The 27,131-nt window shown below is 45.8% G+C and overlaps 2 protein-coding genes across 3 annotated transcripts in view; one reads left to right on the forward strand and one right to left on the reverse strand.

The window, feature by feature from the left end:
• The first annotated feature begins 1,684 nt into the window (after window positions 1-1,684).
• UPRT (uracil phosphoribosyltransferase homolog) lies at window positions 1,685-12,967 on the forward strand. The gene is made up of 7 exons (XM_061361873.1): window positions 1,685-1,991; window positions 7,753-7,795; window positions 9,246-9,315; window positions 9,972-10,034; window positions 10,765-10,926; window positions 11,693-11,791; window positions 12,557-12,967. The coding sequence occupies exons 1-7, from the start codon at window positions 1,705-1,707 to the stop codon at window positions 12,661-12,663; spliced, it is 831 nt and encodes a 276-aa protein (XP_061217857.1). The 5' UTR covers window positions 1,685-1,704; the 3' UTR covers window positions 12,664-12,967.
• A 5,638-nt stretch (window positions 12,968-18,605) lies between these two features.
• ZDHHC15 (zinc finger DHHC-type palmitoyltransferase 15) overlaps window positions 18,606-27,131 on the reverse strand; it is a 142,864-nt gene continuing 134,338 nt past the window's right edge. Inside the window, exons 7-15 of one of the 2 annotated variants that reach the window (XM_061361872.1) lie at window positions 25,982-26,076; window positions 24,801-24,921; window positions 23,902-23,971; window positions 23,258-23,290; window positions 22,066-22,186; window positions 21,141-21,273; window positions 20,520-20,646; window positions 19,497-19,606; window positions 18,606-18,756 (exon numbers count right to left, since the gene is read on the reverse strand). In XM_061361872.1, the coding sequence (XP_061217856.1) occupies window positions 18,713-18,756; window positions 19,497-19,606; window positions 20,520-20,646; window positions 21,141-21,273; window positions 22,066-22,186; window positions 23,258-23,290; window positions 23,902-23,971; window positions 24,801-24,921; window positions 25,982-26,076 (854 nt within the window). In that variant the 3' untranslated portion in view covers window positions 18,606-18,712. The remainder of the gene's footprint in view (window positions 18,757-19,496; window positions 19,607-20,519; window positions 20,647-21,140; window positions 21,274-22,065; window positions 22,187-23,257; window positions 23,291-23,901; window positions 23,972-24,800; window positions 24,922-25,981; window positions 26,077-27,131) is intronic. The other variant, XM_061361871.1, reaches the window with a different exon arrangement.

Consider the following 27,131-nt stretch of genomic DNA (forward strand, 5'->3'; position numbering starts at 1 on the left):
AGTTGTCATGCTTGTGAACATGGTATGTATACAGCCACCTTTTCTTTGTGTCTTCCTTAGGGTTTCTGCAGTGCCTTGTACAGGTACCAATAATCTGGTATCATGTAAATAAACTGGTATCAAAAGGAGAAAGAGAAGATTGGAACTGGAAAAAAAGACTGAAAAAGCCTGGGGAGGAAATAAACCCAGCAATGCTGGAGAGTCATTAAAGAAGGAAGAGCAGGTAAAGGAAATTCGCAGGGAAAGTATTAATATAAAATATATTAAGTACCTTATTAGCTTTAAAAATGTAGAAAAATAAAACAATATGCATTAACATGGAAAATGTAAATTCTTAAGGCTGTTTTTTTTCTCAGTTCATGATAATGGGCCATTAAAATTAATTATAAAATTTCCCATCAAACACCATATAGCATTTGACATTTTGAGTATATACATACCCAGGTAATGCCAGATTCTTCACTGCAAATAAATTTCTCATGTCCTAGCCACTTAAATTCGAAATGCCCTAAATGAGAGAATACCAACTATCCCATCCCAGTTCCACTGTGAGAACGATCTTGCAGATCTTTACCTTTCCTGTATTTACCTTCTTCCCATTATTCCTCAGCCTCCTTCACTCTCTCACCACTAAGAGTTACTCACCCTTCTTAAACATTTACAGCATGGGGTGCAGTCACCTGTAAACTCACCTGCAGGCATTTAGCACTGTTTCTTCCTTTCTCAAACCTAATCACCTCCTCCCCACAATGCACTGATGTGTTTCTGCAGTGTTCGATGATTGACAGATCGTTATTTTCAGTATTCCATCAGAACACTAAACATTCCTTTTTGTACTTCACCAGAGGAGTATCTTTTATTTCTTGTGCAGTTGGTGATTATTTCAGAACGTTAAAACTGAAATAGATGAAGAGATTAGTTTGTATAAAGAAAAGTATGAACTGCATGATTAAACGCACGCTTTCCATCTTCAGTTTAGAGTCTTTACTGGAAGTACGTGAGAGCTTCTACCGCTAACACACTGTAGAGGCGTGCGGACGCTGCTCTTTCACTGTTTAACAAAGGACAGTAAGGCAGTTGTCTCAGAACGGAACTGGGAGGTTTAACAACACACGTCGGTGAGTGATCTGCAAATCGCCGTCAGAAAAGCACAAGCTCTGTGTCAAATCCTGCAGTTCAGAACGGTTATCCTCACACAGGATATTCCATGCTGCATGCACATGCTGCTGTGTAGAGCCGGGCGCGGCTGCAAGGCTGAGCGGGGACCACAGAGCCGAGAAGCAGCGGTGCGGAGCGAGCCGGGCAGGGACTGCACGCACACAGACCCACCGCGGCGCACTCGCGCTCAGGCGGAATTCCCAACCGCACACCCGGATCTGCCCGCACTTTTCCTTTCTTTCCCTTTCCCTTCTCCTTTCCTTCCCTTTTCCGCTCCCGCTCCACCATCGGCACGAGGAGCGGGAATGGGGCGGGGCGGGGCCATGACGTCACCACGCCAGGAGGTGTCACAGGAACGCCCCGCCCAGAGTGCCTGCGCTCCCTTGAGTGACGGAGCCCGCAGCCAATAGGGTGAGGGCGCTACGCGCGCGCGGCCCCCCCCACGCCCGCGGCGGCGCAAGCGGGGCCGGCGCTGGGCTGCGCGTGGCTGCAGCGGCCGTGCCGGGTCGGGGCGTGTGGTGAGTGTGGGGGCGGTGCGCCCCGCGCATGGAGGCGATGCCGTGCCAGAGCCAGCGGCTCGGCCCGCGCCCGCACGACGAGGCCACGGCGGGCGGCGGCACCCGGCTCATCCGCTTCGCGGAGCCCGGCGAGGACAGCGGCTGCCCCAGCCCGGACAACAACAGCAGCAGCAGCAGTAGCAGCAGCAGCTCCTCCAACGGCGTGGCGGCGATGATCCCCACCGGGGAGGGCGGCGCGGCGCCGCTCGGGCCGCAGCTGAAGCTGCTGCCCATGAACGACCAGCTGCGGGAGCTGCAGACCATCATCAGGGACAAGTGAGCCGCGGCGGAGGGAACCGAGTCCCTGAGGGGTGTGGGGGGGGAGCGGAGGGAGGCTGCAGCCTTCTGAGGGGATGCGGGGCGGCCGCGGTGCCCGGTGCCGAGCCCGCGGGGCCCTGAGGCAGTGCAGCCATGTCTGGTGACGTGCGGCCGCTCCGCCTCAGCGCCAGGGGGCTTGGGCAGCCGCCCCGCCTCGGGGACAAAGGCGCTGACTGGGACCCGGTACGGGTTTCCGCGTTATCTCCGTACGTGGAGCTTGCTTCCGCATCATCATCGGCTTACAAAGGAGTATAAAGCGTGTGCGAGCCTCCACTCACTAGGTCAGTGTTGTGCTGCATTAACCGTGTGCCCCCCCCTCCCTGCACACGCGTTCGGTGAGGAGCAGGCTGCCCAAGGAATTGTGACTGCTCCATCCCCTGGCAGTGTTCAAGGCCGGGTTGAACGGGGCTGAACACTGGCCTTGAACACTGCCAGGGGATGGAGCGGTCACACAACCTGCTCTAGTGGGAGGTATGAAGATCGGGGCGACCATGTCAAGGAAGATGTAAAAGCCAAGTCCTAGTCTGTACTTGAGGGGGGGTATATGGGGGGTTTAAGGATTTTGGGACAAGACTGGCCAGGTAACAGCTCAAGAGGGCAGCCTGGGAGCGCTAGATTGGAGAGAAGTGGGACTAGCTGAAGTGAAAGAACAGGGGCTGGAACAATTTGGGCAAAAACCCCGTGCTTCTGGAACAGTAAGTTTGGAATAGCAAGTTTGGAATAGCATAAAGACTAGACCATGGTGAGCTGGGAAGAATTAGGGAGAAGCAGTGTGAAGGAAGGACCAGACAAGGACACTCTGTTTAGGGCACATCACCTGAAAGGAGGCTGCCTTTTTTGAAGATGTTATGTGCCATCACTGTCACCGGGAGTCCTTGCTGCCACTATGCAGCCATGAAGCTCTTGTTCCAGTTTTACACATCTTAAACTGGAGTGCAGAAATCTGTGCCCCAGTGCTGAATACCAAAGACTGAATGTTTTATAACACCTTACATGGCATGTAAGTGTTGATTCCCTCCCGCTGGTCACATCTGCAGCTTTTGAGTGTTTAGCACCTGGAAGGTGATATTACAAAGTACTGAAATGACAAGCTTAAGTAGTGGCCATCTATTGAAAGTGAAATTTGCCTACTGTGATGCAGGAACCACCAGCAGACACAGAGGTGTGAAATCAAGTTTATTGATAGGGTGACCAGGTTCTGAAGAAACCCTTCTCTTCCTGCAGCACATTGGCTTTCTAACATCTGCAATAACTAATGCATACCACTGATACGGTTCTTCCCTTTGTTTCACTTCTGTCCATCTGCCTGGTCTCTGTTGGTATTTCTGGGTTCTAGAGGGCTTAATTTTCTAAGTACTACCTCTAATACAGCTTTATGCAAAGACAGTGCCTCAAAGGCTAAGCAGAGAGAAGGAGAGAGAGGAACTCCAAATTCTGCTTGCTGATGGCCTGTAAAAGGTTTTGAGGTTAGTGAAAAGGAAATAGCATAGAGCTTTAACATCTAGGCAACTACTAGCAATGTAATTACTTTACCCAGCTAGGGTTTGTAATTCTTGTTTTGTTGTAAGTAGGTTTTGGACTCTTGCACATAGGTTTAATCAGTTTCTTGTTATAGTGAGTGAAGGCATCAGCTGATATTTTGAGGATACTTTGAGTTGCATCAGCTTCATTGCACAAGACTTTGGTAAGGGGAAGTACAGAATAAGTCTTGTAAATAATGAATTACTCATAGCAGCTGCAGTGATAGCAAAGTGTGCTGAGCAGTGGAGATGGCACTGTCACCTTCCAGCTCCCTTCCCAACCAGTGAGGAAAACTGGGAACTGCTCAAAAGGCACGTGTAGGCTTTGGCTTTGTATGTAAGGACAGTAGGTAAGCATTATTGCCATGTTCTGTCCCAGAACATCATCTGCACCTCAGTAAATAACAGACCTCAGACTGTCCTATTCCAGTACTTGTCACTCAGAAAGAGGCTATAAAGTGCTCAGCTGCAAGGAGTTAAAATCAAGAGCAGGTGACACCAGAGCTGCCTTAATTCAATGTGTGTGGGGGGGAATTGCTACAGAAGATGGGTGCTGCAGGTGCAGCAATCATCTGAAAAGGGTAGATACTGAAAGGCAGGCTACTGCGAGGGGAGAAAAGCAGAAGTGGGGAAAAAACAGGCAATTTAGGACTATTACTGAAAAGTAAGAAAGGGCTGGATACTCCCAGTGCAATGCAAGTTAGAATTAGGCATGCTTATGTGGAGCTAAGGATGGTCAGGCAGATGCAGAATCAAAGAGTAGTTAGGGTTGGAAAGGACCTTAAGATCATCAAGTTCCAACCCCCCTGCCATGGGCAGGGACACCTCACACTAAACCAGGGCACCCAAGGCTCTGTCCAGCCTGGCCTTGAACACTGCCAGGGATGGAGCATTCACAACTTCCTTGGGCAACCCATTCCAGTGCCTCACCACCCTCACAGTAAAGAACTTCTTCCTTATATCCAATCTAAATTTCCCCTGTTTAAGTTTTAACCCCTTACCTCTTGTCCTGTCATTACAGTCCCTAATGAAGAGTCCCTCCCCAGCATCCCTATAGGCCCCCTTCAGATACTGGAAGGCTGCTATGAGGTCTCCACACAGCCTTCTCTTCTCCAGGCTGAACAGCTCCAACTTTCTCAGCCTGTCTTCATACAGGAGGTGCTCCAGCCCCTGATCATCCTCGTGGCCTCCTCTGGACTTGTTCCAACAGTTCCATGTCCTTTTTATATTGAGGACACCAGAACTGCACACAGTGCTCCAGGTGAGGTCTCAGGAGAGCAGAGTAGAGGGGCAGGATCACCTTCGACCTGCTGGTCACGCTCCTTTTGATGCAGCCCAGGATAGGGAAGACCTCAGGGACTCTCTTGTCTGTCGTGTGAGCTGCTCAGAAGAGTGGAAAGCTCTTCCCTTGGTCCTGAGAGGATTCAGAGAAAGAAATCCTGGCCTTCCAGTTGGGAACACTGTCCAGGTTAAAAATGTGGCTGGTCATCATGTCCTGGGTTCAGACAGCTGCCTGAGTCAGTAATGGCCATCTGATAGACTAAACTGACCACGTATTTCTTTGCTTCATTGAAGTTAACAAGAACCGTGTGCTGGACTGAGGAGATGGATGGGTGGATCACCTCGAGTGTACGTGGGTTTGCTCGTTTTCGCTCAGGCTTGTTCACATCTCTGTGTAGCAGATGCTGAACGGGTGGGCAGATGCAGTTTGCACTCTGTGTTGGGAGTGAATTTTGAGTCATCTAATGGGATTTAAGTATTGAACATCTGGGGACAAAGTTACAGCCTCTTTCTGAGGAGGGTATGATCTCAAAACAATTTCTGGCCTGCACAGGGCACAGCCAGGGGCCTGGGAGCAGTAGTAATACAGCAATTTGCAACATAGAGCTCTGGTTTAGGGTTAGGGTTTCTATAGAAGCAAATTCTTCAGCTCAGATTTGTGGTGTCATTTTAACTCCTGATTTAGCAATAGACATGATTTAAATGTAGGCATTTAAAGGTTATTGTTACCTGAGATCATTCTGTTGTGTTCTGCAAAGGCTTCTTACTCCCTGGGGAACTGAGTGAACAATATAGACATGAAGGCAGTAAAGCAGTAGGACACACAGTCCTGACTGCTATAAAGAGTAGGATGATTCAGGAGTGTGTAACTCGCCTGTGATGAGTAAAGATGACTGCTGCAGGCAGGAAGGGTGGAATCCCTTCCACATACCACCCGCAGCCCAGGCACTGCAAAAAGTGGAATACTGAAGTACATTAAATACTGAGGTGCTGCAGGTAGAACCTGGTCCTGCTTCGCCACTGCAGCATCAGCCCTGAATGGTGGCAGTTTGCCCAATGTCTCAAGTTTTCTTAGAAAAACCATTAACAAATTCTGTTTAGGGAAGCAGCTTTTTTCAGGCTTGCCTGCACAGTGCCCTGGGTGTCCCTCACAGTTCCTCTGTAAGGTAACTGGAGAAACAGGAATTGCTGAAGTGCATCAGACCACAAACCCTCAGAGCCTACAGCTGCATTAGTGGTTGTGACTAGTACCAAGTGCTACAGCTGCAATAAACCCTGTGGTTGGCTTGTATTACAGTACATTCCCAAAACCATTCCTTTTTGCCTCTTAAGACACACGCATGACTTTAACTGTACATTAGCCAGGCTTCTGTACCTTCAGAAACAAAATGAAACTCGTTTATATTGTGTAACATCATGTTTGTGTTGTTAGCTGTGTGCTACATAGGTTTTAATGCCTTGGCTTTTTTAGATGTTGTCTTGTTGCTTGATGAAGAAACTGAAGAAATTTCCAGCCTGCCATTGTTATTTTCTGTCCTTGTGCCTGGTGTTGAACAGTTGCAGTGGTTTCACATAAGCCTTTTTTTCTGGCCCCTGGTAATTCTCTCATGCTGTGGGGTTTGCAGTCTGGTCCCAGCTGGCAGTGTACAAGAGGTCTGTCCTTTTCAGTATTGCTGTTATTTGCCTGTCATTTTTGTGTACTGTTGTTTCCTATTGTCCTCCTCCCTGCAAAAAACAACCATAACTGAGTAAGTTCACAGTTCAGTGAACTGTGCATGAGAACATCTGTGTCTCTCTGGACAGAGGAGTTAATTTAAAGCCTAGTAATCTGTATTAATAACTCACAGTATTCACTCTAAGCATACATCACTTGGCAGTCAAAACAGCAGTCCTGGTGATGCTGGGTTTGTCTTGCCACAGTCAGAAATAAGCAAACAGCTTGATTTTCACTCGCATAAACATAAGATGCTGCAGAATCCTGGGGATCTAGTGCAGAACTCTTTTTATAGTGTTTAAGGAGACATCCGGAGTCTCATGGTTGCAAAACAAGAGAGGGGTATGCCTGCTGTGATTAATAGGAAATGTTATGTACAAGTACCTGCTTATGGTATTGGTGCTTTGTGTGTGTTTTTAAGGCGAGCATGCCGTGAGTGTTGGCTCCTTACTTGGAAATTTGTCCTGCTGTTGTGTAGCAAGAGTAGATCTTGACGTGGGAAGTGAGGTGTTAACAACTGCTTTTAACACTCAGGCCTTCACCAGTAACAGGAGGAAGTGAGCTTACTCTGTCCTCTGAAGGGTTCAAAAGCTGCACCATCACAACAGGTTGCACCCAAGCTAATAAACCAGCAGGGAGGTGTTTTTATGGGAATACTCATTAATCCCTGCTTGTTTTGGTCTCAAGTTCACTAATCTAATCACACAATGAGGGAGTTCCAGATAAGATAGGATATGTATCCTGCTTATCACTTGTGATAACTCTGCCTCAGCGATCTGCACTGTTACTGTCCTGTGGGTGCTGACTGACCCACAAGAGCAGCTGGAGCAGAGCTCTGTGGAATGTACCAGACTGGTGCACACCTGATCTTAAGAGGTGTGTTGGAACTGAGTTGTAATGCTAATACAATGGAAAGCATACACATTATCATCCTTATATTTTCATGCTGTAACTGCTGCTGGTGTAGTGCAGCAATGTTGGCAGTACTAAGAGGCAAACTCCTGTGTTAGCTCACTGCATCTCAGTCTTCACCACCAAATAGGAAACCCATGAAGCAGAATCTCTGTGGGAGAAATGTTGTATAAAGTAGGAGAATTTTCTCTGAACTGCCTTTAGAATATATTGTCCTTGAATTCGTGTTATATTTAAGCAGTGTTCTTAAAATTATTCCCCAAGGTAAAATATAAATTATTACCTTTTCCAGGAAATCCAGTAGAGGAGACTTCGTATTTTCTGCTGATCGTCTGGTAGGTGAAGAATTCTCTCTTCGTGGTGGTGTACTTTGTAACTCTTCCACAAAATGGGTCTTTCAGGATGGAATAAACGACAGCAACTTTTCTACACAGGAAATTGCTCTCTGACAACAACTTTCCGTACAGGGACTGCTGTTCTCTGTTCATCTCAAAGGGTTCCAGAAACCATCTTGTTACCAAACACAGCTACGTCAGGCCAGAGAGCAGCAGTAACAAGAGTACTCTTTAAAAACAGATGCACAGAGGCTGGACATGATTCAGTTTTACTTTGAAATTGTACTTTTTATCTTATGAACAGAGCTATACAAATGCTTACAGTGTAGATGTTAACAATCACTTGCATGCAGAAGTGCCTCCTGGTGCTTGTGGTGTATTAGATTAGTAGCTCTGGGTGCATCCACTCTGGGGCCTGGTTTTTAGAGCCATATGGTAGTTACTAGCAGGGACAGAGCGCTTTGAAGTTCTCACACATTTTAGTAAGTCAGAACAAAGACTGTTGGGAAGGGAACATTTATCTTATTTAAGGTACATGCTTAAAGAGAACCACAGCACTCACACCCACACTTGCACTTCCTCGTGTTCACAAGGGTGTTTGCTGCTTGCAAATCCACATTGCTAACAGTGAAAGCCTGTTCCTCTCTAACAAATGAAAGAGTCCAGAGACTGTTCAGTTACCAGCACCATTTGCTACAGGCAGGTTTCCTGTGATGAGCCAGTCTTAATCCATGCCTGATCTATGCTTGCTCAGGACTTAGCTATGACCACAGCCTCTGACTGTGCATGCAGTGCTTTTTATCTCAGCAGCTTTTCCACTTCACCCCCCTGCCCCTTCTGATCCACACCCTGTGAGGGTGCAGGTGCTTGGCAGCGCATCCCATAGTAACCACAGCTGGTGGGTGCCAGAGGAAGAAGGTGCTAAAGGGGTTTCTAAGATCTGCTGAACTTCTCTTTGGGCACTCAGTGGTGCCTGTACATGGCTGCAGCTTCTGTGGTTGTTCTGGCAGCCCTGCTGCAGCTCACAGAAATGGGCATGTGAAGACAGACCCGAGAGCCTCGCTGATGGGAGCTGGGGCAGGGTGTGTTTTCCCTGTTTTCCATCAGTGTTTTGTGTCAGCAAAGTGAAGCTGCCTTGGTGCTTCACTCTTCTGTTGAGGAAAAACTTGTCTGTGATGCCTGTGCCTGCCAGACAGAAATAAAGTCAGTTTTGTGCCTGCTGATGGCCCCCCCCTTCCCTCAGGTCTGTTTTGTAATGCCTTCTTTGGATTTGTGGACAAAACAGGCATCACCCAAAAAAGGCCTCTAAATTCAGCCCATAACTGCTATTCAAGAGACCCTTCAGGCTGTTAGGGGTTCACCTCGTACTTGGAACACCCACTAACATTTAGCATCTTATCTCCATTGATAACAGATCTCTTTAAGGTGACTGATCTCTTTGATTCTACAGATCAGACTTGTGGTTGAAGAGGGACTGAATCAACTGCCTTACACAGAATGCACTGTGACCACTCCAACAGGTATGTGGGGGATTACCCCTCCCATGGGTAGCACTGTAAGTGGAAACTTAACTAATAAAAACCATATGGGACCATTACAAGAACCATACAATATCTTGAGTTGGAAGGGTCCCAAAAGTCCAACTCCCTGCTCCTAAAACTGAACCATGTAAGAGCATCATCCCGACACTCCTTGAATTCAGCCAGGCTTGGTGCCCTGCACACTTCCCTGAGGAACCTGTGGCTGGACCAGTTTAACATCCAGGGTAGAGAACAGAGTTAAGGTCCCTTCTGGTATTTTAAAAACTCTTACCAGGCTTCTTGGGGGACATTCTGTTTACCTTTATTTGGCATAGCATCATTTAAAATAAATACCAAACACCTGAGTTAGAAACCACACCCCTGGAAAGCAACACTTCTGTGCCACCTCTCCAGTGAGACTTTTAAAGGTAAAAATAGCACAAGTTCCTTACCAGTTTGGGCTCTGTTCCATTGTCTGCATGGGCTGCAGGATGGAGATTGCTTCATCCTGGCTGTGGAGCTCACTGCTGGCACTTGAGCTCAGTTCCATTCCCATCATGGTCACTTAAAGCAGCATCCTGCAGAGGGGCATTGAGATGGGACAGAAGGAGCAATTGCTGCCATTAACATCTGCTTTTGTTTCTTTCTTCTCACAGGACACAAGTATGAAGGAGTCAGATTTGAAAAGGGAAACTGTGGAGTCAGCATAATGAGAAGTGGTAGGCAGCTTCTGGTTGTTTAATGAGCATGAATTCAATGTTTTGGGAGCCTGTAAGCAACTTCCTTTCAAAACCATGCAAGAGCACTTCTCTACAGCAACCAAACCCACCAGCAGTTACTCCTTCTTAGGTATCCTTGATCCCAGAGCATCAAGCACTGTCTGTCATTAACTTCTTAGGAGACAAAACAGCTGCCACAGATCTCATCTGGCCTCTTCTCTATCAGCTGTTCACTGTGAGAGGCCAGGCCAAGTGTCCTGTGTGCTCCAACCACTGCAGCTCAGGGACAGGGCTCCAAATGAACCATGCTCAGGGCTGTTTGAGTCACTGTTGTTTTGCCCAATGCTGCAGAGTCCTCTGTGTCTGGGATGGCCCCACAGCTTCCTGCACTGCATCCTGCACCGGGGCGTCTCTGGGCAGAGCTCAAGGGCGTTCTCCAAACCCCACGTTTGTTCTGACGTTTCCAGCTCGCGCCTTTGAGGGCTCAGTGCTGGTGTGTGTGAGCACTGACACCCAGGAGCAGAGTGACACCGAGCAGAGTCTGTCTCTGCCCAGACAGAAAGAAAAGGAAAAGAGCTTCAGGTGGTTCTGACACCTGGAATGGGAGGGGGAGAATCTCTGTTTTTAGCAGTACAGCACTGCAGGGTCTGCTCAATCGCAGCCTCGTGCAGTTGTGCCCTTTCTTGGCACGTAACAATTGGTTGTTGGCTTTTGGTGCTGCCCCTCTTAGGAGAGGCAATGGAACAAGGATTACGAGACTGCTGCAGGTCGATCCGCATTGGGAAGATCCTGATACAGAGCGACGAGGAGACGCAGAGAGCCAAAGTGTACTACGCCAAGTTCCCACCAGACATCTACAGGAGAAAGGTTCTGCTCATGTACCCAATACTCAGTGAGTGTCTGTTCCGTGCAGTTCGACTCGTCCGGACAGGGAGGACGTGGAATTGAAAGGGAAATTGCCAAATTTCAGGGGCTTTGATGAGGTTTTGTCCTTGGTTTAGGTGCCATAGCAGGGAATGTGTCAGGCTGTGCCAGAATACGTGTTAGCCAGCCTGCACCAGCATGAATGCAGAGCAGATCACCTGGGCATGCCTGTGTTTGTGAGAAAGGCTGCAGCATTAAGACTTGGTATCAATTTAACTTTTTAATATGTGCCATGAGAAAAGACTCAACCCGTGTTTTTCTCATGCTATTAAAAGACATTTTTGGATTAGTATTAGAATCCTAGAAGTAAATTACTTTAGAATACAGTTAATACTACCAAAAAACCCATAATCTGGTAAGTGGGGTGAGGAGTTTGTCAGGATGAAGTAACTTTTCCAGGGTAAGATTTAATTCTGGTTCTACACATGGAGCTCTTAATTGCTATTTTACTATTTTAGATGAGCTTTCTTGCCTCGGGGCTTTAATCAAATCCACTGCCTTCAGTGCCCAAACCCAGCAGAGCTGTTTCAGAGTAGGGATGAAGTTCCTTTGTCAGGATACCAAACTCTTCTACAGTTAATACATGCAGAGGTGATAGCTCTGCAGTGGGAAAGGATGGTGTTGTCATTCATTCACACCCCAATGTGAGCACGGATGTCCTCGGGTGGCTGAGGACAAGTTCTCCAACAAGGGGAGAGGGGAGATACTAAACAGATCATTGTTTCCCCTTTCAGGTACTGGCAATACTGTCATTGAGGCTGTCAAAGTTCTTGTAGAACATGGCGTACAACCAAGCGTCATTATCCTGCTCAGCCTGTTCTCCACACCTCATGGTGAGTTGAGGGGTGTGAGCGGGCAGGAGCAGGCACAGGTACATGTAATGGGGAGTTAGCTCAGTGAGTGCTTGGGGCAGCGGTGCAGAGCTGCTCCTTTGCTGGCAGTGGCAGCACTTAGTTGCTCACCTCGTTTTGGCTGAGTTTAAAACTAAGAGCGAGCAGTGAAGCGTATGGGGCAGGAAGGGAAAAGCCTGTTACACCTCATACCAGAACTGCAGATGGTAAAGTATTCCTGAAAGCAGGAACGTGCAGTGCTGCCAGGGCATGGAATGCTTCAGTGGCTGCCTTAGCAACGCATGTCCTGCTACACTCAGGACTGGCAGCCACGGGTGGTGCTGAGTTAGCGTGTACACGAAGCTACAGAGCTGTGTCTGTGTGCTAAAGGTCTTAACGTGTAAAAGGGGATCCAAAGGGGAACCTCTGTGTCTGTGAAATAGGAAACCAGATCTGTGTTGTTTTAAGCACAGGCCAGCGCAGAATTCACTGTCCAGACCGCCACTAACTGCAGAGTTATTCTGTCACCACTGTGGTGATTGTATTGGGAGTGTAAGAGCGTGGTCATGAAATAAAAAACACAAGTAAGAAACCCCCCAAAAAAGCAGTAACTTCAGGAAGATTTTCCTCATAGACAGTCAGCTAAGGCAGAAACATGAAGTGGAGGTGGAGGAACAGAGCCCAACTTACCTGTGGAGGTCTGCTAATGAGGGCTTAACTTGTGGCCACAGTGCTGCATTAATTATTGCCTCTGTCCTCTGTCTAAAGGTGCCAAATCCATCATCCAGGAATTCCCAGAGATCACCATTCTAACGACAGAAGTTCATCCTGTTGCACCAACACACTTTGGACAGAAGTATTTTGGAACAGACTGACCCACTCGGAACACACGGATGTGACTCTATGATGTTACAACAGGTTTTTTTTCTACCTTTTACTACTGGTTGAGGGCATGTTTTAAAATGTTTTTGGCCAAAAGGGGAAATACTTGACTTAGGTCAGTTCTGGTTTACTGCCTGAACACAGAGTCAGGCTCAGTAACAAAGCACTCTGTCATGATGAAGTCAAGCATCTCAACACTGGGGTTGTATAAAGTGCTACACTCTCTGCTTTAACTTATTTATTCTATAGCCTGTCTTGTGGCTGCTTGCACAAGCAAAATAAAACAACTCGATCAGGCTGTGTGCTTCATTTCTAGTGCTCACACTTGGATCACTCCGGGTCAGCTGGTGTGGCTGATCCCAACGCTTCCAGAACAGGGTGTGCTGGGAGCTCCATGGCATTCTTAGCAGCCACACCAAAGCTTAGGCCCAGAACTCAAGAGAGGAGTCTGAATTCTGCTCTGGAACTCAGCTTTTAGCTCTTTTTGCAGAACAGCAGAGCTTAGGGCTTAGAGCCAACAGGCAAATAGGGTGCTGGTGGCTCTGCACCCTTCTGAAAGACTCAGTGTAGTAATAGTATGGATCGGATTAAACAGGAACCTGCAGCCAAATTCTGTCTTGGCTTTAAATCCCCTGGCACTGAGGACACAACAACTGGCTCGTGTCTTACCTTACTGTAACTTACACTTTATGTATCAAGACAATATAATCCATTAATAGATTTGAAATACACCCCCAGAGTAGGAAGTGCAGGAATACAGAACATCATCACCACCACCAGAGTACTTCATACCTTGCCAGGAGAGTGGAATGCAATGGACTGGGCTGCCCCAGCCAACACCCTGTAGGACCAGGGGCAGCACTTGGTGAATCCTGGTTTAGACACAAATAAAGAACCTTCCCCACTCCAAGCAGTGATTTCAGTTAATCAGAGCTGTGTAAGAGAAACAACCATTCACAAGTATAATAAATTGGCCAAAAGTGGGTTTAATGCAGCCCTTGCCTGCAGTGCAGTACAAAGCATGCAGGCTCTTGTATAAACCGTAATAGAAAATGACAGCAGACCATAGAGGATATTCACCGTAGAAACCATACGAACACCAGGAGAACACTAGTGGAACATACACATACACAAAGCATAACAACAGCAATGTTTGTCAGACAGTAAAAACGAGTATCCAAAGCTTTTGTAAAAACCCATTTGATATCAAAAGTCTCAATGTCAGCAGCAGCATTAAACTGAACCCAACTCTTGTCATCAGCGGAGCCATTGTGACACTTCCTAGTAAATCAAAGAGTGAGGAACTGGTATGAAACAACATGGTTGAGAGTGGCAATCCCAAGCTGCTGCACATCTGAAAACCTCCTACAGAAAAATAAATAACACTATTTTAAGCAGCATGAAAGCATCACCACCTTGCAGACTGGTCTCTGGAATGTAAACATAGGGTTTATCTCACAAGGTTTACATTCCAAACGGGAGCTAGGAAAGGAAAAAGTAACCTTTTCAGGGAAGAGAGAAAAGCAACACGGGCAGATGGATCCCACTGCCCTGTGCAAAGCTGAGCCCGAGCGAGGAGAACCACAGACCCACACCTGCCATTCAGATTAGGTACAAATAAAATACATGGCACAAGTGCTCAAAGTGACAGCCACTCACCTGCACAGGGTCCAGAAACCGCCACAGACAGCTGAAAACTGGCAGTATTTTAGCTGAGATATTCAGGAGGAAGGACTTAGAGGAGGATGGAAGAACAAGAATAAAGCTGTGTGACAGTGAGTATGATCTGGGAGTTCATGGCTAGGAAGGGAAATAAAGCATTTAGCAGGAACAGGACCAGCAGCACTCTTGCGGAGCTCCAACAGACCAGTGCCTATAACGAACCCCACTCTGCAGGGAAACACTTTAACTGGTGGCTTCAGAATGAGTTCGTAAGGTTCTGTAACAAACCCCAACCTGACAGAACTGGGAAGATCTCAGAGTCAAGGTATTTTCAAGTACTATGGATGAAATTCAACACCTAGTACCACCAAGTCACCAAAGAATGTGACCCTTTGAGTTACTTCATTGTGGCTTACTACGGTCAGCAGCGCCTCATTCATCTGCTGATGGAAGGCTCCTGTGATGGAGCCAGCTCTGCAATCAGTGAATGTGCTCTGCTGGCACAAGGACTGTGTGGAGGCAGCAGGTCCCTGAACCCACGGCCCACCTCAGCACATTGTCCCTTAGTTCTGACTTTGGGGGAGAAACAGTAAATTCTTTTCAACAACACCCCCCCCCCCAACACTTACATTCATATTATGTTACAGACTTTATGCAGCAGGTTTGGTAACTACCACTAGGTTGTGCTTTCAGTCCACATCAGCACACGGAGCTAACAACTACAGCCAGTCTAGTCTGCTGGTTTGCTCCAGGAAGTAAACATTCATCCCTGCAGTGCTGCTGGGAAGCTTCCTGGTTCTCATGGCTACCTGCACTAGGTACAGCCCACTAAAACCACACAGGACTGCTTCCTCTGTAATGGAATATAAGGATATTCTACTCCAAAACCACACTGTACCAACCCAGCAAGAGACAACGCAGAACAGGAGCGCAGTGCAGCTTATGGACCTCCTCATTCCCTGGACAGGACTCGCTGGCTGTTAAGGAAAGGGGAGAATCAGCCATAACTAATTGCAAGTAACGTTCCTAAGTCACTCAGAAACCTTTAAAGCTGTTTCTAACTCTGAGCCGGAGAGCTGTGTTACCATAAAGACATCTGTTTTAACAGTAAGACAAAAACGGATCCTCTACTACCTGCTGAGCAGTGCTGCAGGCAGCAGGCAGGGATGCTGCCTGTGCATCTTGTAGGCAGCTCTCGTGCTGCTGCTGCCTGGCAGAGACACAGCACTGGAACAATGACACGGCTGTGACCAGAACCAAATCCAGCCAGGGCACAAGAACCTGCTCAGAGAATCCACATGGCTTCAGACACAGCTCATACTCCTACCTTAAAACCACCCTTCAGCTGACAGAATGAAATGGGAGGTCACCAGATCATCTTCCTGTTTCTGTATACGAGGAACTGTGAGTTTTAAAAGGCACAAATGGCACCTCTGTGGGTGCTAAATTCCTACACATTTCCTATTGTGTTTAGCTGCCATCCTCCTCTCACCAGCCCCCTCCAGAACATGTTTTGCTAGCAAGGAGGTGATTAATTCTACTGCATCTTTCATCAAACACAGCTTAGGGTCCTCCACAAGATCAACATTAGAAATGCAGGTTTAGACTGACAGGAAAAGCAGTTTCAGCACTCAACAGCCATTTGACAGAAACATTCATTACATGTGGTTAGAGGGGCTTAAACAGGAACATCCAGACTGCTCCCTGTGGCTCTGAGAAGCCAGCATCACCTACTCAGCCTGGGTGAGCCTGTCCTGAACTGATGTTGTACTGAGGTCACTGCCTGCCCTATACCCAACTCCAGAGGCTAATGTGCAACATGCCTGTGGTGCCGGGCATGGTTTACACCAGGTAGTTAAACATCCACTCCTACGGACAGAAAACCTGCAAGACTCTCCTGCCTCATAAACACATTTCCCCCAGTAGCAGCAGCAAACAGGAAAAGGGCTCAGTGCCTTTCTCACCAAACAGATACTTATCAGGTAATTTCTCCTGACATGCACAACTGCTGCTGCAGTCACTGTCAACACAATGAGCTGATAAACAAACACAAAATCGAGATAGAAAATGGGAAAAAATGATCCTAAAGGCAGTCTACTGATACTTTAAGCATGCACCTAATTCACAGGAATGATGGAGCTGCCAGCTCTGAATCATGCAGATAAAAAAAACCCAGGTGTAGAAAAACGTGGGTAATCCTGCAGCAAATCCTCAGTTCCAGTCCACAGACTAAACGCAGTGGTACATCCCTGACTGCAAATGGAACCAAAGGAAGGAAAAAACCCAACCACCTCAGTGCTGGAACCCCTTCAAACCACCAACCAGCTCATGTACGGAGGGAGAAGCTGGAAAACGTTCAATGTACCCATTGGCTCCTCAGCATTACGGGACTGAAACCACCCTCGTGAGGCGTAAACTCCAAACTGCTGCTGGGGCGAAGCTCTCAGTGCATTTCTAACTCACACGTTTAGAATTGACACCTTCCCCTGACTCCACAAACACACAATTGTCCATCAGACACTGGTCCAGGGATGAGCTGGTACTGCAGCCCTAGGAATTAACACCGACTCTACTGTCCACAGTCCCCTTTTGCATTTTAGGTGCCTGCAAGCAGGACTGGGCGTAAAGGATGCCAGAACTCGAACTCTAAGACAGTTACACCCTCCTACGGCCACAGTATTCTTGAATCTCGATTCTGGCAACGTGTTCTATTTTCATGCACAGCTGCACATGTATAATGCATGTTCAGCACTTTGTCTTTCAACACCCTTAGATCCAACTGTCAGTTTCGTGCCAAATTTCAGTGGGTCTGTCTCTCACGGCGTTGAACTGAGTCAGAACTTTAAACGTGTCAGAAAATGCCACTTGTCAGAGCAGGCTGGAGAATCAGTCTCACAATAAACACCATCCCCAAGAATATTATGGCTTCAAAGAACCTCAAGAACTCGAGTCCCTGATGTCTGCAAAACGGAAAGGCCTTTGAACTGCGCTCAGGTCAGTATTTGTACACCTATTGTGAATAAAAAATATAGCCTATTTATAAAAAAAGAGTGGGCCAAAGCTGACTGGCCACAGTCACTCTATAAAACTGTTCTGTTCACTCTGTAACTTAAAACTTGGAAAGCCTTGAGACATCTGGATGGCAGGATTCCTGGAGAAGCACTCTGGAATGCAGATTCCAATCAGACGATGCTCCATGATGTTTTCTCATCCTGAAGATCCACTTGTTTTCTGCCCCTCAGAACTGAAGTCCTGGCCAAGAGAAGGGATGCTGACTCCTGAGAGGGAAGCTGGAATATACATACAGAAAATGTGCAGCTGTAAGCGCTGACCTGATGGGCACTGGGAGATGTCTCCTCTATACTGGGACATTTCCATGCCATGTGGAATGACAGGGAAACTGTCCCTCCATAGAATGGCACCATTCAGTCCCCACTACCTACATTAAAAATACTTTGGGTTTTTTTCTGTTAGTGGAAGAAAATGGACTCATACCTACAATATGCAAGAAGCCCATCAGGAAAACTCTGGGGCTGCCCTCTTGGTGTGCCGGGCTGGGCAGTAGAGTACAGCACACTGCCACACAGTGCAGTTATTCAACAGCCCTGGGAAGGAGAGGGGAAGATTCCCTGACTGTTCCATCTCCCTGAACCTCCACTGGGACTGAAACTTCAGTAACACTCCAGTGGGAAAACACTTCCTGGAGAGTGAGGTGGACACAGCCTGTGGCTCACTGCCCAGTATGTGTGCAGGGCATCACCCTGCTCTTAGGAAGGCCAGAACAGATTACAGAGCAGAGAACACTCTGGTAGCAGCATCTTTCCCAAACTGTGTCATCTGTTCCTGTACCAAAGCTTCTCCACAGTGAATAAATAAATAAATTAATTATAAGAGTAGCAGTACAAGTTACTGCCATTTATTCCTAACTGTTGGCTGTTCACAGCTTCGGTTTCTTTCAAGACTGTATCTGCAACTTCCCACACTCTTCATGAATCACGGAACAGATTTCCAAGTGGCAAGAGTCGTTCCTGCCATGTTTACCAGAGCAGCTGCCAGGTTTGCATCCTCCCCTGCAAACAGAGCTGCTGGCTCTTGTGTTCACTGTGTCAACAGCCAGCACAGGCCTCCAGGAGAGACACTGTTTTCTTCCAGGTTCTCTTAGTGTATTTCTGGGATAAGGAGAAATACTGGTGCAGCAACACCATACTGAGGTGAGCAGCATTCAGCATGCGCCCAGTGGCTCTGTCAGTGCATTGTCTGGTATGCTGCAGTTAAGCCCAGCATCAGCTGCCCATTCCCTGCAGAGCAGCTGTTTAAAGGTGATGTAGAAAGGAATACTGACCTTCCTGGACAAGCCTTATACGCTGCATGTTCAGACTGCTATGTCTCCCTTTCTATGGCAAGGGAGGAAGCTTCATGAGAATCTACAGAACAGAAATCGAAGTAGAGGTAAGTAAATCTGTTTCCTCACTGAGAACATATTTTCCACCAAGTGTGGGAGTGTGCTTTTAAGCATTATTCCAAATAAAGACAACTGTTCATCAGAGATACCTGAAGAGCAGTTGATAAACTGAGATTACTCCATTACTGGCTTTACCTATTCATAATAAGCTTTAAAGCCACAAAGACAAGATCCTTCTGTTTTAATGGAACATTTCAGACTTTAAATAGGATTAGTATTAATAAATCTGAAAAGTATCCAAATTACCATGAATGCGGAACCAAATGTTTCCAGTCTCTGGCTAAGAAATGGAACAAAAAGCCTCCCCACAATATTTTGTGCCTTACATAAAATGGTAAAAGCACAGAGAAATGATCAGTAAAGAGTCGTTAAACTAAGTGTGGCTCCACCTAACAAAAATCATCAGTGAATGGATATACACAGAAAGGTTTTTTACTAACAGGACATATGCCCCACGGCATAAAAGGTGTGTTTTACATTTCAGAAGCTGATCAAACCTAATGTACAAACATGCTGGTTCACCTGGAATTGCTCATAGCACAGTAATTCTTCTATGGAAGGAAGGAGGGGTCATTTCTAGTCAGTGTTTCTTGGTCAAGTTAGAGCTGATAAAGCCAGCACAAGTTTTTTATTAGCTCTTGTAATGCATGCATTTGTCACTGCAGGTCGAGATATAACCAACTCCCTTCACTGGTACCTTACCATGATGCTCTTCATCCATTCCATCATCTTCCCACTGCTCTTCATTTGCTAGGAGAGGATTCTGAGCTTCACACAAAGCTCTCATGGGGAAAAAATGCCCATCGCCCTGGCTGCATGGAAAAGGCAGAGGAAGACACTGTGAAAAGCAGCCAGGGGCTCTGAGGGATGATCACAGTGTCTACATATCTTATCTGCAGTCAGTGTTCTCTGTCACCTCTATTTCCCATGTTTACTTAAAATGAAGTTTTGACCAGTGCTGGGTTTCTATTTTGTGGCAGCTCAGATACCAAGTTTTACTGGTGAGGAGTTGTGGCCCTCCATTCCTTCAGGCTCTCTGGAGAATAAAAGTTCAAACCCATAGCCTGGAATTAAGTTTTAGCAGAACTTAAATGTGCCCAACCTGATCCAGTCATTCGGATACAGGGAAAAAAATACAAGGAAAAGAAGTAGTGAGGGGGGAACTAAGGAAAGCATTTATGTGGAAAGAGCAATTTAAGGTATAAATTCTAAGGTATAAATCTTATCAAATTATACCATAGACTCTTGAGGGCAGAAACTGCACTCTGTGTTCGAATGGCACCCAACAGAAAATGCCCCCAGTCTTAGTCAGATGTTACTGAAAGACAAAAGCGCCACTTCCCTCTGACTTAAACTGTGCACTCTGCCAAATAGAAACGTGTATGCGGGTATCAAACAAGGGTCTGAGAGCATGTTCAAATTCATATAACAAGTAAGAAAGTTCAACCCTAGCTGTTGGAGCTTGATGTGTGCCCACTGCATTCCCTAACACCCAGCAGCACAGAGGAACTCTGAATGAAGCGAAGGGCCTTTTTCCTCTGATGCTTTAAGTGTTCCTCCTGTGATGACTATGCACACTATAATGTGCTTCTGAAAGTACCTGAGTGCTGCCTCTCATGAACAGAAAGGGTTTTGTGCTGATCCTTTCCCTTTAACTATACTTAAAAGTGGAAAACAGGCATCAGTGAACATTTAGAACTCAGCACTGACTTGATCATTACTTACCTAGAGGCAATTGGTAGCAACCAGAGCTTCTTTTCTTCTCCAAACACTTGCTGCAGGTTCTTTACAAAGCCAAGATTGAACCCATTTTTATCTGGGCCGTTTTGAAACACAGGAGCTGAGAAAGCCTCTGCACACAGACACAGTTATCAGTGAAAACAACAAAACTCAGTGGCAAACACTGTGAAACAGGATTGTGCATGCTGTAGCCATGGTCTAACAGGTTATGAACTAGCATGACAAAGATACAAAGTTTGACAATAACACTTCTTCATTTGGCAAGTCTACGAAGACTTTCACACTGAAGGGAGGAGTTTGGTCTTGCAACATGGAACGGCCAAACCAACCCACAGTGTGTTTAATCCAGGGAGCAGAGGTAAAAATGAGCTCCAGTCACCTCCCAGCAAATGCAGTTGTACAAATGCATAACCTTGTTATAATTAGACTTTTACATTTAAGGCTGTCATTTCTCTAAGGAAGCCTTTATCGCACCACCTATAAACCACCTCATTTGAAGTGACAAATTTATGTAGCATTGGGCCAAGTTCTCAAATCTTCCTCCCCTCAAAACCAATGGGACTTTTGGTGGGGCTTACTTCAGAAAGTAAGACCCAAGAGCCTTACCTAGAGTGGACCTGTTCCTACTAACGAGCCAGCAGTGGTAGCCAAACAGAAACATAAGGCTTACGAAGAACATGACCGCCACAAAGAGAAGGAAAAGGACGTGAAATTTGGAACGTCCATTAGTCAGCTCACCCTGGAAAGAAAAACAACAAGTGATAGGAACAAATCAAAGCTGGGGAGTCTCAGTTCCTAGAGAGAAAGAGAGCCTCTAAAAGTCCTGTTTGGAGTTCTCAAACTGGTATGCACAAATGTCACACCTTACCGAGGAAAGCCAGAAGAGACAAAGAAATGATCTGGCTCATTTCCCCTCCTGTAGCCAAAGCAGTGCAGTTTTTGAGTGACTACCCAGTAAAGCAACAGAATATTAATAAGCTAATGTACAGAAAAGTGACTTAAGCACAGTCACACAGAGTTAGCAGCAGAGAGGACACAAAAAACTACAGACCAAAGGCCACACTCTTACTGGAGCTGCCTGTTGGCATTGCTTGTGTACGAACAACAATGGGTAACAGAACAAGAAGCGTACTTCATTTCAGTCGACTTTTAAATTGAGAAAGGAGTCACACAGGGATTAGGAAAAGAACAAGGTGTTTTGATATTATTCAGGGAATATGCACAGATCAGTGCCAGGATGTTCTGCTTGGATACCAAAGACTCCGAGATCCATCCATGCAAATACAAGTAGAGGAAAAGGATGTCACTTCTTGGCTAGAGCTAACTCTAAAACCTGAAACTCCTGAAGTTTATTTGCTTCTCACTTTGTGCATTTCACACATACAATGGGAGTTAAACTCAAAAAAAGGCCCAGGAAAATGCCTTAGAGAAAAAATAATCTCCACAGACTGACACCAAAAAGGCAGCAAGAACGACTAAACCCCACAAGATGCACAGGATACGAAAAAGTAATTGAAGTTTTGTGACTTACTGTCCAGTACTTAATGAAATACTTGAAGACTGTGGCAGCAATATACAAGCAATACAACAAAGAGTAGGCTAAGAAGAGTAGAAAGAATTTGTAGTTAGAAAATCCAATGCAGTTATTCACCCTAGAGAACAAGAGCAAAGTTGCAATCAGGATACGTATAGCACACACTTGTAACACAACGAGGGCTACAATTGGGGGGGGGGGGGAAGATATTTAAGCCTCTTATTCACACAACACAATCTCATCAATGAAGAGCTCCCCTTAGTGGTCAGTGGGAAACAGAACCGAAGTCTTTGCTTCCCGCTTGCAGACTTCTTGCTGTGCCAAGGAAAAAGCACGGTTTGTGTTTTGGAACTGTTCTGAAGTTGGTGCCACCGGTAAATCTGTCACAGAGGCAGCTCCAGTTACTCACGGCTGTTTCTTGTCTGCAAAGTTAATCAGATCTGGGGGTTTCTCTGTTACTTCATTCATCTGCAAATCTCAGCAGTCGGGTTCCCCACTGCTGGTTTGCTCACACACAGAGCAACCAACCCTACCTTTGATTTCTGCTTCTCCATGCACAGGACAACTCCCCAAACCAACAAGGGAATGTAAGAATAGCAGGTGTTTGTCTCAAAACCTGGATTTGAAAGACCCTCTGCAATTCAGGATGATCGGGGAGGTTCAGGGGGGGACTGGTTTGTGCTGCTTCTGATTTCTGAAATCTTCCTTCTCAAAGAAAAGAAGAGGTTTAAGAAATCTAGCGGCAGGGATTCTCCTAAGTATAAAGCTTCATTCACCCGTGCACTGTTCTACACACGCTGTCTCTGAACACGCATGGGTGCAGGCAGCAAACGGTACTGCTGAAAGCAACCACCGACTGCACGCTGAAACCGTTACAGACCCAAAGTCAAAAGCTATACTGAAGTCCCTTTAAAATGGGAATAACAGTCAACGAGCGGATTAGCGGTTGGGTTTTAAATTCTGTCACCATAACAGTGTTTGTACAGACATGGAACAACCATGAATGATTTGGCTTTCGAAATATCAAACACTTTGAGGCTATTTCAGAGTGTTGCTATTTTCCAACTTTCCCAACATCAAGAGGTGCATGGTCTGAAGTGAAAGAGGCACAAAGGCACTATTCTCTGGAAGAAAGACATTAAAACAGCCTCTCTTTTCAGCGAACTACAAGCCAGTATCCAGGACATACCATGGGCAGTGATGATCCATTTTTAGCACACATCTGCAAAGGGAGAAAAAAGAAAAATTGAAGGTTTTTGTGTGGTACTTTAGTGCCAACTGCAGATCAACAGTGAAAGCCTCAGGTTCTTGAGATTCCTACATGACACAAACTCAGGGTGATGCAGCCTCTGGGCATTTTTTAAGGTACATATCATTTTAAGATGGAATATTTATTACTTTTTCAAGATCAACCAATGTCCTTGGTACTCTGCAAGATAATACAACATGAAAATGATTTCTGCTGTGTAAGGCCTATAACCTTCAGAAGACACCACAGGTAAAGGTCTGGAATATTAAAACAAATTAAATATATATACTAAAAAAAGTCAGATCATACTTTATTTTAACCTGCCCACATTAATCAGTGGATTTTCATTTACTGGCATTGCTTTCTAGCAATTTATCACTGATGCACTCGCAAGGTGTGGGAACTGCAAACACTTCAGGGCCACAGAGAGAAATGTCATTGCTCGTGCTGTCACACACTGTCACTGCCCTGCAGACTGCAGCTGGCCCAGAGGTACAAGGGTACTTGTATATGTAGAGGCCCAGCCCATTCACATAACTTAGTGTTGACTATTCACTTCAGTGACAAACCACCCAGTAACTCACATGGCACAAACAGTACAGTGGTGACAACGATCAGGCTTTATCAGCTGGCACCGGTCACAGAACCGAATACCTGAAATTAGAAACATATTAATACCAAGTAACAGAGCTGTTCTTTTCCCACATTAGTTAATATTCCCCTCATTTCCTAATGATTCATATTCTTTCCTCTATCATTTCAAAAGATCAGTGCATTTACAGATGATCTGTGCTGCCAGGTTGCAATCAGAGAAGCAAAGCTCGTAATTCTTCTGGAGGCCTGCAAATGTGAAGAACAATCCTCACTGCAAAGCATACAACAGGTTCAAAGTGATAAAGCAGAACTGTACACTTCTCTCTGGCTTCCACGTGTACTAAGACTTTACTACATTCCATTTGGGTAATTGCCTGTACAGCCGTTCTTGACTTAAAAATTCTTTGGCTTGGCAACAGAAACAAACTGGGCAGCACCTCCAAGAGGACCACAGGTTTCTGTTAAGCTTTGAAAGGAGCACAGTGTGCGTTTAATCACCAAACAGGACCCAGAAATCTGCCCACAGAATTCTGTCCTGCAGCCCTTACCTGGACTCCACTGCAAGGAAAAACAACTGCCAATTCAGTCATTGTGTTACTAAAGGCAGACAACACATGTAGGCGTTTGAATGGTAAATACAAAGGGGAACACATTGATTCTCAAAGGCAGCACTTGGTGCTCCACTGCAGATGAACAACAGCATTCAGGGCTTTTTTGTTTCCCCAAACATAAAACCTGAGAGAAAAGGCTTTACAACTATTCACACCAGAGTTACTCAGCATACGCAGTTGTGTCAGGAACACCCTGTGTGTCAGCAGTGTCATCTGCACTGCCAGCACAGGCCACGGCAGCGTGCGTGATCAGAGAACAGAGCCGCTGCTCCGCTCACCTCCGCTCCCTGTCCTCGTGTACACCGGCAGCTTCCTCGCTATTTCAGCCAGAATCTGCCTCTGCACCTCCGGCCTTTCTTCATTCTCATAACGCTCTTGGTCAGCATAGGACATGTGGTACTGGAAGAAGGGATGAGAGGAGCAGTTACCCATGGGTAGCAGAGAGAGGATTTCAAACAGGCAGATTTGGCAATGTTTTCCCTCCCACTCCTTCTAATGAGATTAATCTCATGTGAAAAGGTTTTTAAGAAGATGAAGAGACAGTAAGTGCTGGACAGCCAGAATATGATGTGATGCATCAGTAAGAAACAGGAAAGGGAAATTAAGCATCACAAAACAACATACTAGAAGTGCTACTACCACTGCCTTAGTTTACTATTTCTCATGAAGAACACTACTAACCATGACAAGGTCACTTCAGGCACTTCCCTTGTGAGCAAGCACCTGTCTCCAGCCATAATTCTGCATTTCTAGAACTGGGATTAGTTGTTTTCTCTACATTTACATTCTTGTAATTAAGATGTGATTACAGGCAAGTACATCTGGAGTGCCAAACACCAGCCTCGCTCCATTGCTCCAACAGTGTTCTATCAGTATTCTAGAGGGACATAAAACTAAATGCAAAAAAATCCACCAATCTGAACATGAAAAAGTAACTGTTCAATAGAAAAAGAACTGAAACAAATGTCTGCTTGTGCTCAAACCACTAACTCATACCCTTGTCCTAAAATAAGCCACCTGTGTTAGAAAACAACAGCAAACCCTTCACTACACCATTAATCATTAAACACTGAACACCATGAAGAGTGACAACCAAACTGAAGGTTCCTACTCAGGAGCTGCAGTAAGGCCAGCTGAGGGAAGGTGCTCAGGATTTGGCTTGCAACTTGGTAAATGCTTAGCGATCAATAACTATACATATGTAAGTAAGTTAATCATCATCAGTTCTGTTATTCTCAACATGAAAACTCCTACCAGCTCCTGAAACACCTGGAAAGGCAGCTTTAGAAGCCAACACTGTCCCTGATTTAAATCATGCTCTTTGGGGCATTACAGGATTCTCAGAACAGTAAGTTACTCAGTTTTATGGACAACTCCAGGTCACTTTCCTTCTCTTTAGGAAATCCAACCAGATCAACTAGAACAACTCATTCACTCTGACAAGTGCTTGGGCTCTTACCTTTTTACCTGGCTGCACCGGGAGAGTAAAAATAGACTTCCAGTATGTCCACACAAAGAGCACAAAGAGAATATGGAATATTATAAGATAGGCCACTAAAAAGAAACAAAAAACAAAACAAACAACAAACAAAAACAGAACAATGATTTCTTAAGCAAAAGTTTCATTCATGATGGGCATCATTCCAATCTTTCATAACAATGACCAAAAAATATATAAGTTCTACAGCACTGACCAGTATTAGAACAGAGCTAAATCCTGTGGCAATGAGGCCAGCTGCATTTCAGAGCTCTGTGGCTGCAGTTAGGGGTCACCTATCTCACAAGCCTCCCCCCTTCTCCACCTGACCTGATTCCATGGGTAAGAATACAGCTGTAAGAGACTTCACTGGGAAAGACAGAATTCCTGCCTCTCCCCATATCCTAGGCACAAGCAAAGCAGAACAGGCTGCTGCTGAGCATCATACAGGTTAATATTGCAATACTCCAGCATCTCTAAATTTGGGGTTCAGTTGCTACTAAATGCACCTACAAGCACAGAACCATATTATTAGGGTATTGTCCACTAGTGCAGTGCATTCTTCACTACTTGAGAGCTGAGAAACGCTCCAGGACAGCTTTACATCACCAGAAAAATAATCACATCTCTTCTTAAACATCTTTTAGATTTACCACAGTCGATGCCATAAAACAAATCAGAAAAACAACCCTCAAATTGAGCCAAACGGGTCTTGTGATTACTGATGAAGAACCGTAATCCACCAGACACAAGATTATCACATGAAATCCAGCGTGCATCAGAGTCATCTCATTTCAAAGTGCAAACTTTACTTCAAAGCCTTTGGCCATAAGCAGGCATACTGAAGTTTAGAAAGCCAAAGGACAGCAAACCTACAGCTACACAGACCATGTGATTAATCTCTCTTTAATACTCAACTCACTAAGGCATTATCAAACAGCTACCACAGTTTTATTCAAACACACCATTTAATGGCAACAACAATACAGTATCCCCCCCCACCCCCCCCCATTCCATTTAAGTTTCAAATTCTAGAAATGAAGATTAAAGTAACTACTACTAGTGGGAAGAGAAGTCTAAAATCCAAGCAACTCCTCAGGCAAGTGCTGTGTGAAAATGTAACTGGTGAAAA

This window comes from Neopsephotus bourkii, unplaced genomic scaffold (assembly GCF_033783945.1).
Source record: "Neopsephotus bourkii isolate Nb327-2 ecotype Australia unplaced genomic scaffold, CSIRO-AGI_Nbou_v1 NB_1067, whole genome shotgun sequence".
NCBI classification, from domain to species: Eukaryota; Metazoa; Chordata; class Aves; order Psittaciformes; family Psittacidae; genus Neopsephotus; species Neopsephotus bourkii.